This window comes from Mya arenaria, chromosome 2, assembly GCF_026914265.1.
Source record: "Mya arenaria isolate MELC-2E11 chromosome 2, ASM2691426v1".
NCBI lineage: Eukaryota > Metazoa > Mollusca > Bivalvia > Myida > Myidae > Mya > Mya arenaria.
In genome coordinates, this window is record NC_069123.1 from 68,589,489 (window position 1) to 68,603,928 (window position 14,440).

Genomic DNA, 14,440 nt, shown 5'->3' on the forward strand with positions numbered 1-14,440 from the left:
TATGGCCGCCCATCAGGAATCGACGAGCAGGTTTCAATGTTATTCTGTCCGAGTTGAAGCACGTCCTCTATTCGCTTATGTTTCACGTTTTCTATGTTGGAACCTTGATAATCACAACACTTCTTGGTATTTTCATGCTGACTTACATTAACAATGCTAGGGTATTATTTGCCTCGTACAGACAGACGCACACCCCTGGGCCGGGTGACTGGCAGTTACGTGCACTGGCTGGCATATTTCTGGACACGACAGACGGAGTCTTCCGAGTGATTGACGGCATTATTAGGGACCTCGCGAACTCGCAATTGGAACAAATCCTCAGAACAGTATTTGGAACATGATTTTTATATTACATATGCTTAATATTAATAGATTATCTGTGACTATAAGAATGAATTGTTAATAAGTTTTTTTTTCTCATTTCTGCCACTACCGGCATAGTATCAACGGCATCACGTAACCATGGTAACGGTTCATTTTTTGTCATTGTAAAAGTGGGTTTATTCTATTCGGCTTATAATGATGCCTGTTCGTTCAAGTATTTTTGTCAGTTTTTTCTTGATAACAAAACTTAAAAGCGCCCTTAACAACAATATTATGCATGCGTTAAGTTGAAGTCATGCTATATGTCAATTTAAATTTTTATTCCACAATCAAAATGACATCACAGATCAACATTGTGCCAGACCGTCAGCGTATCATCCGAACAAGCTCGAACTACTGGTATTCGTGTTGGAATTACCTGAAATAGATATAACCGCAGTCATTTGATAGGAATGAACGTCTGCTTGGGCGACATATGACATCAATTGTAACAACTCGGCCATCTCCGGCAAGCTTCGGGATAGACTATCAATTATGTTTGATTATGTCTGAGGTGTTCCAGTTGATATGACATTTAAATAAATAACTATTATTTACCCTTATGTTGTTTGGTTTTTCTTCACCCCTACCAAATATCTAGCATATAACTGCATTTGACGGTTCTGTCAGAAATTTTAGGCTATATATTTTTATCAAAAAATATTGATGTTCGAAATAACAGACGTCAAAGCATGTTAACATGTGATATTTTGTTCATGTAACGGATTTTTCCTCGAAAGCTTTGTAAAGTTTACCTGCACTTGAACATATAAAATGGTGTGATACGGTACATCTATCCTTGTTCCACATGTACAACTGCGTTCCGTCGACCAGTGCGCACCTGCTGTCCGTGTGTGATGTGAGTGTCAGGTGTCTAGCCCAGTACTGACTCGGAAGTCTCGCCCCGCTTTGCCAATGGAAGACGTCAGAGCCAGGCTTAGTGCTCGCGCCTATCCAGTACTTCTGTTGGTTGGTTGGCAAAGCTGATCATGGCAAAGTTTAAGTTCAGTGAAAAAATGGGCAGTCGTGATTAATTACGAATTCATATGAAAACAACGTCAGTATGAATATCTTTAGAGTTGGAGTATACCTTTAGTAATTCGTTCGTTTCACTCATGATGATAACACGAAAGTACGATAATGATAACCCGACAGTACGATAATGATTACGCGACAGAATGATACTGATAACGCGACAGTTCTATAATGATAACGCGACAATACGATAATGATAACACAACAATATGATAATGATAACGCACCAGTACGATAATGATCGATAACGCAACAGGACGATAATGCTAACGCAGCAGTACGATAATGATAACGCGACAATACGATGATGATAACGCGACAGTACGATTATGATCACGCGACAGTACGATAATGATAACGCGACAGTGAGATGATGATAACGCGACAATACGATAATGATAACGCAACAGTACAATATTGATAACGCGAAAACACGATTATGATAACACAACAGTACGATTATGATCACGCGACAGAACGATAATGATAACGCGACAGTGAGATGATGATAACACGACAGTCCGATAATGATAACGCAAGAGTACACTATTGATAACGCGACAACACGATTATGATAACACAGCAGTACGATAATGATAATGCGACAGTACGATATTGATAACGCGACAATACGATAATGATAACGCGACGATACGATAATGATAAAACGACAGTGCGAAGTTGATAACGCGACAGTACGATTATGATGACGCAACAGTAAGACAATGATAACGCGACAGCACGATAGTGATAACGCAACAGTACGATAACGATAACGTGACAGTACGATATTGATAACGCGACAGCACGATAATGATAACGCAACAGTACAATATTGATAGCGCGACAGCACGATTATGATAACACAACAGTACGATAACGATAACGTGACAGTATAATTATGATGACGCGGCAGTGAGACAATGATAAAGCAAAGTACGATAATGATAACGCAACAGTACGATAATGATAATGCGACATTACGTTATTGATCACGCGACAATACGATAAAGATAACGATACAGTACGATAGTGATAACGCGATAGTACGATTATGATAACGCGACAATACGATGATGATAATGCGACAGTACAATTATGATCACGCGACAGTACGATAATGATAACGCGACAGTGAGATGATGATAACGCGACAGTCCGATAATGATAACGCAACAGTACAATATTGCTAACGCGACAGCACGATTATGATAACACAACAGTACGATAATGATAATGCGACAGTACGATAATGATAACGCGACAGTACGATAATGATAACGCGACAATACGATGATGATGACGCAACAGTAAGACAATGATAACGCGACAGCACGATTATGATAACGCAACAGTACGATAACGATAACGCGACAGTACGATAATGATAACGCGACAGTACGATTATGATGACGCGAAAGTACGATGTTAAATATGCCACAGTACGATAACGAAAACGAGATACCACGATATAACGAATTACGATAGTATATCGCATTATTGTCGCGTTTTCGTTATCGTAGTTTCGTGATTTTGCGTTTCCATCATCGTAATTATATCGAGTGTCGCGTTTCAGATCAACATATTTACAGCCAATGGCCTTATCGGAATCCCGTAGTTCGATTATGAATGTGCAGTGCCTCACTAGAGTGTCGAAGCAAGACGCTCTGTAAAAAGATGTATTTCTCGTGGGTGTCGATCTCCACCAGAATGTCCCCCATCCCCTTACAGAAGAAGTCTGCGTACAAGAAGGGCAGGACCCTTTCCTCCACTATCCGCAGGCACAGCTGGGACATTTCGTCGTAATGGTGATGCTCACTACACGCCCCAGCTGTCAAACAATCCAAAATGAATTTTAATTATTTCGAGTGCCTTATACAAGACTCAGATATATATATATATATATATGCATTGAAAAAATGTCCACTCTTCGTTTAAATTGCATAGATATACTATTAAAGTATACCTTAAGTTATTAATGGAGCAATACTTCATTGCGTCACTGTTTCAATATTAATACTCAGGTTTACTTTGTGCCCAGTCTTGATATTGGAATAAGTCATATGCATGGACGGCACCAAGGCATTTACCATTGTTCAATGAGTGTTGTCATGATATCAGAAACAGCTTCACAATGTGTGTCCACACATACCTGTAGTTGTGGGTGGGGTTGTGGTTGTGGGTGGCGGTGGTGTTGTCGGAAGAGTGGGGAGTATCGGGTTCACTCCACAGTGTGTATTGCAGAAATCGTCAGCACAGCAGGTGGCACACGAGTGGCCAGCCGACATCACTGCTTGGCAACCCTGAATGTCGCTTAAATTTATGATTATGTAAGAACAATATAAAAGCTAACAAATAAAACTAATGAATAAAGTTTTGTTTCTCACTCTTTTTTAAGAGTAAAACCTATATCCCATTTTACATGTTTTGATCTGTTGACGGGGTGATTTGAGTGGGACAATTTTTTTGTGTACAAATTCCGATTGCATCTAAACCAGAGAAATGTATTTTTAAAATCATATGAAAATTAATGTCCCAGACTTTTGAATCAGCAACGTACGTGTGGTTTCTTGGTGAAAATTTTATCAAATAAAAAGAGGGGACATATAGTTCTCAAGTAATGAACTCATACCTGCAATGTATCACACTTGCTCCTGTATATTACATCTGGCAAGGAACTCAATTCGTGTGGTCGATATACCATGCAAACCTAGGAAAATGCTTGTTGATTATATGAATGCTAAATATTAAATATTGTTATTGAATACAGTTGCACAAAAAAGTGAACCAGAAAAAAGAGCGGTTCAAGATATTTAGGACATCATTCAACTGGACAAGAATACATATGATCATCAGTTATTGTTGTTGAGGAGATAAGCATGTTGGGGTGATGAACATTGGTAATTGACATTGGGGAGATGAGGATCTTTAATTGCGTTGGGAAGATGAGAATCGGTAATTATCGTTGGGGAGATGAGAATCGGTAATGTGCGTTGGGGAGATGAGAGTCGGTAATTGACGTCGGGGAGATGAGAATCGGTAATTGGCGTAAGGGAGATGAGAATCGGTAATTGACGTCGGGGAGATGAGAACCGGTAATTGGCGTTGGGGAGATGAGAATCGGTAATTGACGTTGGGGAGATGAGAATCGGTAACAGGCGTTGGGGAGATGAGCATCGGTAATTGACGTCGGGGAGATGAGAATCGGTAATTGACGTCGGGGAGATGAGAATCGGTAATTGGCGTTGGGGAGATTAAAATTGGTAATGGGCGTTGGGGAGATGAGAATTGGTAATGGGCGTTGGGTAGATGAAAATCGGTAATGGGCGTTGGGGAGATGAGAATCGGTAATGGGCGTTGGGGAGATGAGAATCGGTAATGGGCGTTGGGGAGATGAGATTCGGTAATAGGCGTTGGGGAGATGAGAAGCGGTAATAGGCGTTGGGGAGATAAGAATCGGTAATAGGCGTTGGGGAGATGATAATCGGTCATGGGCGTTGTGGAGATGAGAGTCGGTAATTGACGTCGGGGAGATGAAAACCGGTAATGGGTGTTGGGGTGATGAGCATCGGTAATGGGCGTTGTGGAGATGAGAGTCGCTTATTGACTTCGGGGAGATGAGGATCTGTAATTGCGATAGGAAGATGAGAATCGGTAATGGGCGTTGGGTAGATGAGAGTCGGTAATTGACGTCGGGGAGATGAGAATCGGTAATCGACGTCGGGTAGATGAGAATCGGTAAATGGCGTTGGGAAGATGAGAATCGGTAATTGGCGTCGGGGAGATGAAAATCGGTAATTGGCGTTGGGGAGATGAGATTCGGTAAAAGGCGTTGGAGAGATGAGCATCGGTAATTGACGTTGGGGAGATGAGAGTCAGTAATTGACGTCGGGGAGATGAGAATCGGTAATTGACGTCGGGGAGACGAGAATCGGTAATTGGCGTTGGGGAGATGAGAATCGGTTATTGACGTTGGGGAGATGAGAGTCGGTAATTGACGTCGGGGAGATAAGAATCGGTAATTGGCGTTAGGGAGATGACAATTGGTAATGGGCGTTGGGGAGATGAGAATCGGTAATGGGCGTTGGATAGATGAGAATCGGTAATGGGCGTTGGGGAGATGAGAATCGGTAATGGGCGTTGTGGAGAAGAGAGTCGCTAAATGACGTCGGGGAGATGAGGATCTGTGATTGCGATAGGAAGATGAGAATCGGTAATTGGCGTTGGGGTGATGAGAATCGGTAATGGGCCTTGGGGAGATGAGAGTCGGTTATTGACGTTGGGGAGATGAGAATCGGTAATTGCCGTTGGGGAGATGAGAATCAGTAATGGGCGTTGGGGAAATGAGCATCGGTAATGGGCGTTGGGAATATGAGCATCGGTAATTGACGTAGGGGAGATGAGAATCGGTAATGTGCGTTGGGGAGATGAGAGTCGGTAATTGACGTCGGGGAGATGAGAATCGGTAATTGGCGTTAGGGAGATGAGAGTCGGTAATTGACGTCGGGGAGATGAGAACCGGTAATTGGCGTTGGGGAGATGAGAATCGGTAATTAACGTTGGGGAGATGAGAATCGGTAACAGGCGTTAGGGAGATGAGAGTCGGTAATTGACGTCGGGGAGATGAGAACCGGTAATTGGCGTTGGGGAGATGAGAATCGGTAATTAACGTTGGGGAGATGAGAATCGGTAATTGGCGTTAGGGAGATGAGAGTCGGTAATTGACGTCGGGGAGATGAGAACCGGTAATTGGCGTTGGGGAGATGAGAATCGGTAATTAACGTTGGGGAGATGAGAATCGGTAATTGGCGTTAGGGAGATGAGAGTCGGTAATTGACGTCGGGGAGATGAGAACCGGTAATTGGCGTTGGGGAGATGAGAATCGGTAATTAACGTTGGGGAGATGAGAATCGGTAACAGGCGTTGGGGAGATGAGCATCGGTAATTGACGTCGGGGAGATGAGAATCGGTAATTGACGTCGGGGAGATGAAAATCGGTAATTGGCGTTGGGGAGATTAAAATTGGTAATGGGCGTTCGGGAGATGAGAATCGGTAGATGAGAATCGGTAATTAACGTCGGGGAGATGAGAATCGGTAATTGGCGTTGGGTAGATGAAAATCGGTAATTGACGTTGGGGAGATGAGAATCGGTAATGGGCGTTGGGGAGATGAGAATCGGTAATTGGCGTTGGGGAGATGAGATTCGGTAATAGGCGTTGGGGAGATGAGAATCGGTAATGGGCGTTGGGGAGATGAGAGTCGGTAATTGACGTCGGGGAGATGAGAATCGGTAATTGACGTCGGGAGATGAGAATCGGTAAATGGCGTTGGGAAGATGAGAATCGGTAATTGGCGACGGGGAGATGAAAATCGGTCATTGGCGTTGGGGAGATGAGATTCGGTAAAAGGCGTTGGAGAGATGAGCATCGGTAATTGACGTTGGGGAGATTAGAGTCGGTAATTGACGTCGGGGAGATGAGAATCGGTAATTGACGTCGGGGAGACGAGAATCGGTAATTGGCGTTGGGATGATGAGAATCGGTTATTGACGTTGGGGAGATGAGAGTCGGTAATTGGCGTTCGGGAGATGAGATTCGGTAAAAGGCGTTGGGAAGATGAGAATCGGTAATTGACTTTGGGGAGATGAGAATCGGTAATTGACGTCGGGGGGATGAGAATCGGTAATTAACGTAGGAGAGATGAGAATCGGTAATTGACGTCGGGAAGATGAGCATCGGTATTTGACGTCGGGGAGATGAGAATCGGTAATTGACGTCGGGAAGATGAGCATCGGAAATTGACGTTGGGGAGATGAGCATCGGTAATTGACGTCGGGGAGATAAGAATCGGTAATTGGCGTTAGGGAGATGAGAATTGGTAATGGGCGTTGGGGAGATGAGAATCGGTAATGGGCGTTGGATAGATGAGAATCGGTAATGGGCGTTGGGGAGATGAGAATCGGTAATGGGCGTTGTGGAGAAGAGAGTCGCTAAATGACGTCGGGGAGATGAGGATCTGTGATTGCGATAGGAAGATGAGAATCGGTAATTGGCGTTGGGTGATGAGAATCGGTAATGGGCCTTGGGGAGATGAGAGTCGGTTATTGACGTTGGGGAGATGAGTATCGGTAATTGGCGTTGGGGAGATGAGAATCAGTAATGGGCGTTGGGGAAATGAGCATCGGTGATGGGCGTTGGGAATATGAGCATCGGTAATTGACGCAGGGGAGATGAGAATCGGTAATGGGCGTTGGGGAGATGAGAATCGGTAATGGGCGTTGGGGAGATGAGAATCGGTAATGGGCGTTGGGAAGATGAGAATCGGTAATTGACGTTGGGGAGATGAGAATCGGTAATAGGCGTTGGGAATATGAGAATCGGTAATGGGCGTTGGGAGAATGAGAATCGGTAATGGGCGTTGGGGAGATGAGAATCGGTAATTGGCGTTGGGGAGATGAGAATCGGTAATTGGCGTTGGGGAGATGAGAATCGGTAATTGACGTCGGGGAGATGAGAATCGGTAATTAAGGTCGGGGAGATGAGAATCGGTAATTGGCGTTGGGGAGTTGAGAATCGGTAATTGACGTCGGGTAGATGAGAATCGGTAATTGGCGTTGGGGAGATGAGAATCGGTAATGGGCGTTGGGGAGATGAGAATCGGTAATGAGCGTTGGGGAGATAAGAATCGGTGATATCCGTTTTGGAGATGAGCATGTTTGGGAGATGAGAATCGGTAAGGGAGATGGGCATCGGTCAATAACCTTTGGAAGATGAACGTCGGTGATTGTCGTTGGATTGGGTGCGTTTGATTGTACGTACATTTTTATTATTGTATACTACTGCTTTTGAATGGTTTAAATACCAACGTATATCAAGCAGTTGCGAGCATCGAAGCCGATTGACTGACAAAATGTAATGTATGTAAACGTTATTTAAGAGCCTTAAGTTACTCTAAATATAAAGGCATTTGAGATATTGCCAAATAACGATACTTTTTTATTTTCTTATTTTTTGTTGTTAAAATTTTGAGTACACAGTCAGGAAGCTAAGTGCATTTTGCGGATTATAAAGAAATACATATCGCATCAATTTCTTCACTTAAACATAAACATTTACTTGGTAGTAGACATAAACATTTACTCGGGTAGTAGACATAAACATTTACTCGTGTAGTATACACATAAACATTTACTCGTGTAGTAGACACATAAACATTTACTCGTGTAGTAGACATATAAACATTTACTCGTGTAGTAGACACATAAACATTTACTCGTTTATACTCGTGTAGTAGACATAAACATTTACTCGTGTAATAGTCATCAACATTTACTCGTGTAGTAGACATAAACATTTACTCTTGTATTAGTCATAAACATTTACTCGTGTAGCAGACATAAACATTTACTCGCGTAGTAGACATAAACATTTACTCGTGTAGTAGACATAAACATTTACTCGTGTAGTCCCCCCCCCCCACACACACACACACACCATCTCCGGTAATCAAAAATGCGAAGGAGATGCAACAAATAAATGACGCTATATATTAAAGTTATTTATATACAAACACATAAATAACCTTCATAAAGGTTCGGTACCTCGTTTGCCTTACACTCCATGAAATGGTCGCATCTGTCTGGGTCCCGGGTTTGGTTACAGGCATAACAGAATGGGCCTCTGTGGACCCGGAGCGGAGCTACGTTATGGGGAATTAGTATAATAAACATGTGCACAACATAGGTAAAAGAGAAAGCACACAGTTATTTTTTGACATTTGTTGATTTTTCATTTGAAGTGAATTTATTTTGAATATTGGAAATGACTAGATTTTATCTATGCTTCAAAATCATGCTTGATAAAGACAACGCACATGACTAACAGGTATACACTGATTCCTACGATATTTTGCCTTTAAACAAAATAATAAAATTAAAAACTGCATTGTTATCCCCTTGCCTGTGATGTTGCATCCATTTTGATTACAGAAAGGTGTGTCACAGCACTCCATACATGATATCCTCGCCTCCCGGGCCTCGATAGCCCTTTTCCGCTGAGCCAGTCTCTCCCCGGGCCTCAATGTCCCTCTTCTCCTCGACTTCCCGACCAACAAGGTGGTGAAGTGTATCGTTCAATAACTGACACTTCTAAAATGACCCACTGTAATGTACTACCAGTGCAACTTTTAATTGGCTATGTTCTATTGAAGATCCCTGTCAGACTTGGGTTCAAGGTCAAGCCCAGCAAAGAACAATGTTATGTGAACATATCGATTTACAGTCAACTTGAGTAATAGTGAAGGATTGACCTGAATATATATATTTCTATTTACTTTCATAAAACTAAACTAAAAAAAAACCAGCTTTATTTCTGAAATATATAATGATACGAGTGAATTGTTTGTTTTTGCTCACCGATTCGGTTTTGCACCCCAGGTTATACAAAATAGTTCCTACTGACGAGGTATACCTTTGTAGTTCGCAAATCTGAAATAAACAGTAGAGCTATTTTATGGATTAAAGGTGCACATGTAAAGAAATAAACAGTTATTGTATTTTTATTCATGTGCACATACGCACTTTCGTAACAAACACTATTTAAAATCACTATATTATACGTACATTCGCCAGATGGTTATGGTCGAAAAAAACAACTGCCGAATGTTTAAATAATAGTGATTTTTAGAGGTGTTTGTTACGATGAATGACTATTATTCGTACATTCTCCAAATGGTAATTCGTGAATATCATGCACCAGTTGGTAGTTAGGGATTCAGATAATACCCTGGTCTCTAGTTGTTAATGTAAAGAAATTTCAAGTAGTTTTAAACATGTACACATACATGCATAAAACTACTTATGGGTTGTTTAGTAAACTTGTTCGCTATACTCAAAACGCCCACAGGGGGGTCCACAATCGTAACAACTCGGCCATCTCCGGCAAGCTTCGAGATAGACCTCGTAAATAGTAGTAAGGATATACGAAAGTGCGATGCGGCTGCCGGCGATTAACACCGTTTTCAATCCGCGTAAAGAAGGCCCATTGTAACAACAAGGAAATGGACTGTGTTAAATTAAATGTGCTTGTTTAAGAGAAAATATTTATTGTAACCTCAAAAAATGTTCGTTTTATGAATAATTAGATGTTTTCTTATAGTTGAAGCACTCTATTTCCTCTAGAAAAATCGTGAGCACACTGAAAATGTACTTGACAGTCATTGAAATGATCATACGGTTCATGGCATGCATGAATCAATACATCGGATTAAATGCATGCATGGACTAAATGTCAACATTTTCTCAACAGTTATAGGAATACCCTATGAAATGTAAGTTTTAATTCATACTTTGCCGTGCTATTTTTTACACCATGCCTTGCCATTAAAACAACATTACTATTCTGTAAAATGATTGATTGCAACGGCAGACTTTTGTGGATTGTGGTAGGATGGGTGTGAGCTTGGCACCCAGTCAGCTTTACCAGCTGAAATCTATGCATGCCTTTACTTTAGCATTATTGGGTTTGGGCTGCAGATTTTTTTTGTGTAAACAGTTCTGTGGGGTTGAAGTGGGGCGGTGACTATCCACTTAGTAAGCTCAATTGTTAGAGTACCAATACAACGTTCATGTGGATATGCACCAGACAATTGTAACCACGGCCTCCCCAGGTCTGGGGAATAGTGGGGACTTTGACTTTCAGTACAGCCAACCCCGCCTAAAATCCCCACCCTGCGCGGATGATCCAATGGCAAAATCCCTGCCAAATGCCCCCACACCCCAGGGACTTTAGGTAAGGTCCATTCCCCTCTATATTTTAAGCGAAGATAAAACCACCACCTTCAACCAGCACTGCAGGGCCACCTGATAGGTAAAAACACGGCCCATTTCCCCTGGTTAACCCCAGTATTCCCCCGGACCTGGGGTGGGGGTGGGGGGTTACAATTGACTGGTGCACTAAGTTGACAGATCTTGTCTTAAAATTGTATTTGTTCAATGCAGATCATGCTTCACTTTACCTCCTAGGCTGTGGATAAAACCCACTCATTAGAAGTTTCCTTACACATTATACTTGTCTAAATCTATAATTATTAGTCTCAATATCTTTGAGTAAATTGTCATTTTTTATTAAAAACAACAACACCAAAAGAGTAACTGATAAGATACTCAACTGATTTTTTTTTTTTTGGAAATAAAAGCCTTAAACAAATATTTAGCCAGGTTACTAAGCTGTTTAGCAATGTATACCAGACTTTTTTCAATAATACTTAATCTATTTTGAATAATTAGCCTTTAGATCACTCTTCACCAAATGACTCTTTTATGTCCAACTCCATAAAATGCAAACAAGAATAATTACAGTTTGGATCAACATGTCTCTTAATTTTATTTTCAATATTAGTCAAGTAACAACAGCCATGTGTATGCAATCCAATGTAAAACCAATGATAAATTAGGGTTTGCTCCCATTTTTACTTTCATTTCTGTGCCAAGCCCTTTTAGGTGCATTGAGTCTTTTGGGAGACCACAATATTTCTGGCGCTTAATCCCCATATATGGCTTTAAGTTGCCATACAAATTTAAGTCTTCATTACAAAATATACTGTATGTCTCCACTTTAACCATAAACAAACAATGAGAGGACTATTTAAAGCATTACCATGTGTCAGAATTATAGATCTTTCTTTACATTTTATTTAAATTATATCTTCATACTAGCCAAGGAGTTCCGATTGGGGGGTCCAGGGTTTGACGCAAGAGGGGGCGTAACTCATGGGCGCAAGCTTAAATGACTTGCGCCCGTCCCTCAGAACCGAAATATATTTGGTTGAAAGTATAGGCATGGGTGTTTACCAATTTCTAGTCCGAATTTTTTTATTACTTTTGTTTCCCCTATATTGAAATTATGTAATTGTCCAAGGTCAAAGGGATAAAGTGCCCATATGGCTAATTCCCGAGATATTGCCTAAATCCCGTGCCACGGCCGTACAGAAATAAATTGAACAACGGCCATAAATAATTTTATGTTTGCATAAAATTGCATTTATGTAATTGTCCAAGGTCAAAGTTACGTTATATAGAGGGAAGTCGAACTAGTATGGATTGAAGGAAAACAAACAAAAGGTAATTTAGAAAAGTTGTCCGAAAAACATATCTGGGTGGACCAAAACCGCCAAAAGGAAACGCCGCCCAGAGAGACGAGACTGTGTGAAAGAGGTATAGAAACATGAAATGGGCAGGAATAATAAAAGACAAAAATTAAACATATGCCGGTGCAGCCTTAAACTGTCATCAAGTTATTCAAAAGGTAATTTAGAAAAGTTGTCCGAAAAACATATCTGGGTGGACCAAAACCGCCCACCCCTAGATGCTTATTTTAACCAATTGGTCAGAAAATAAAAACATACAATTTTATTTACAAAAACAACATAAAATCTCAAAATTAACAAAGTTTGGTGAACACATTCGGAAGAACAGTAGTTATTATAAGGCAATGGAAAATACAAAACGTTGCCCAGAAAAACAAAACAATTACAACAACAATTGGTATATCTTAAGGTACGAGTTATGTTTGCATAAAATTGCATTTATGTAATTGTCCAAGGTCAAAGTAAGGTTATGTACATCCGCAAAAACTAGGTATGAAGATAAAAATATATACATAAATATATATACAAAACTCTGCAGCCTTGAAATGTCAGGGTCGTTAAACAAATATTTAAATTGTAAGCAAACTTGGGCGATTTTACGGGTGAGGCGCCTTCGGTTCCGCTAGTGACACATTTTTAATCATTTGGATTTTACTTCATGTCATCTTACTATTAAAAAATATTGAAAACAACCGCAACATTTCAATTTTGTCATAAGTTGGTTTTATTTAGAGTTCGCGCATGCTCTGTGGCTTCAGTATACATATTAATTGAAGCATTTGAGATACATTTCGAATACTGAGTGTTGAAACACATAGACACTGTTTTATCAACGTTAGTTTTCATAGAAAGAAAGAACTACAAGTACAATTTAACATAGAAATGTTTTGTAAAATTCCCTACATCTCAGTCATTTACTATTTAAACCGACATATATTTTGAAAACCCTACCATTGTCAACTGATTGATAAAGTTAGAAAAAAATCCCCACCTCTCCGAATGCGCATTCTACAACGCCCGTGCAAGACCATGGTAACACCACACCCCGACATTCCATACACTTGATTTTTGCACCCGCAGGAAGACAAAACACTTCTGAAAACAAAATGTTGGTATTTTTTTCAGTTTGGTGGCATTACTTATTTGATTTCTAATTAAAGGGACTTGACGCCAGATGATACAATTGCAAGATAAACAACAAAAACATAAACTTGATATCGTTGTGTACAACGCATTGAATTATAGTTACTGATGTATCACATCACTTACGACACATGCATCTTTCGCAAATTTTGTGCATTTCCCCCCAAATTAATTAGTTTAAAAATAGCTTCGGTGTATTTATCTGTACTCATCACATGACGTCCACGTGCTTTACTTACATACTTTATGGCTTCACGGAAGAACGGTCATGTGCAAGAAAGCGGAATAATGCTGGTGATGAAATTGATCGATGGAAACTTTTAAAAGTGGTGAACTGAGGTGAAAATGCCAGCGAGTTACTAACACGGTTATTGACAGTTTAGTGTGTGAAACGATCACATGACTTGCAATGTAATCGGAAATATCATTCCACGCTTTTTAAACTGGTTATTAACCATTATTTGCTATTTTCAAACGGGGAAACTCAGCTTAGACAGCGACATGATTGTTACGTTTATTCTGCAATCATGTAAAATGATGTATTATCGGCCTTATACTCGCCGCATGATTGACAATTCTAGGCTTGTTTTGATGAAATGAAATTTTATGATAACATAAAATTATTTATGGAATTGTTCAAACATTAATGTAGTGGTATTTAACCATGTCAGCAGTAAGCTCCCGCATAAATTATTGCCTCAGCCTATCACCTTTGAGTTTTATCTCAAGTGGCACTGAACAGCCAAGCGCGAT

At 40.6% G+C, this 14,440-nt stretch overlaps 1 protein-coding gene across 1 annotated transcript; it reads right to left on the bottom strand.

Moving 5' to 3' along the window:
* Nucleotides 1–630: 630 nt before the first annotated feature.
* Nucleotides 631–9,442, bottom strand: LOC128219071 (macrophage mannose receptor 1-like). The gene is made up of 7 exons (XM_052926894.1): nucleotides 9,358–9,442; nucleotides 9,000–9,097; nucleotides 4,031–4,108; nucleotides 3,551–3,701; nucleotides 3,044–3,229; nucleotides 1,119–1,346; nucleotides 631–742 (listed from the first exon to the last, which is right to left on the bottom strand). Exons 1-7 carry the CDS (start codon nucleotides 9,407–9,409, stop codon nucleotides 699–701), a joined length of 837 nt encoding a protein of 278 aa, XP_052782854.1. The 5' UTR covers nucleotides 9,410–9,442; the 3' UTR covers nucleotides 631–698.
* Nucleotides 9,443–14,440: the final 4,998 nt, after the last annotated feature.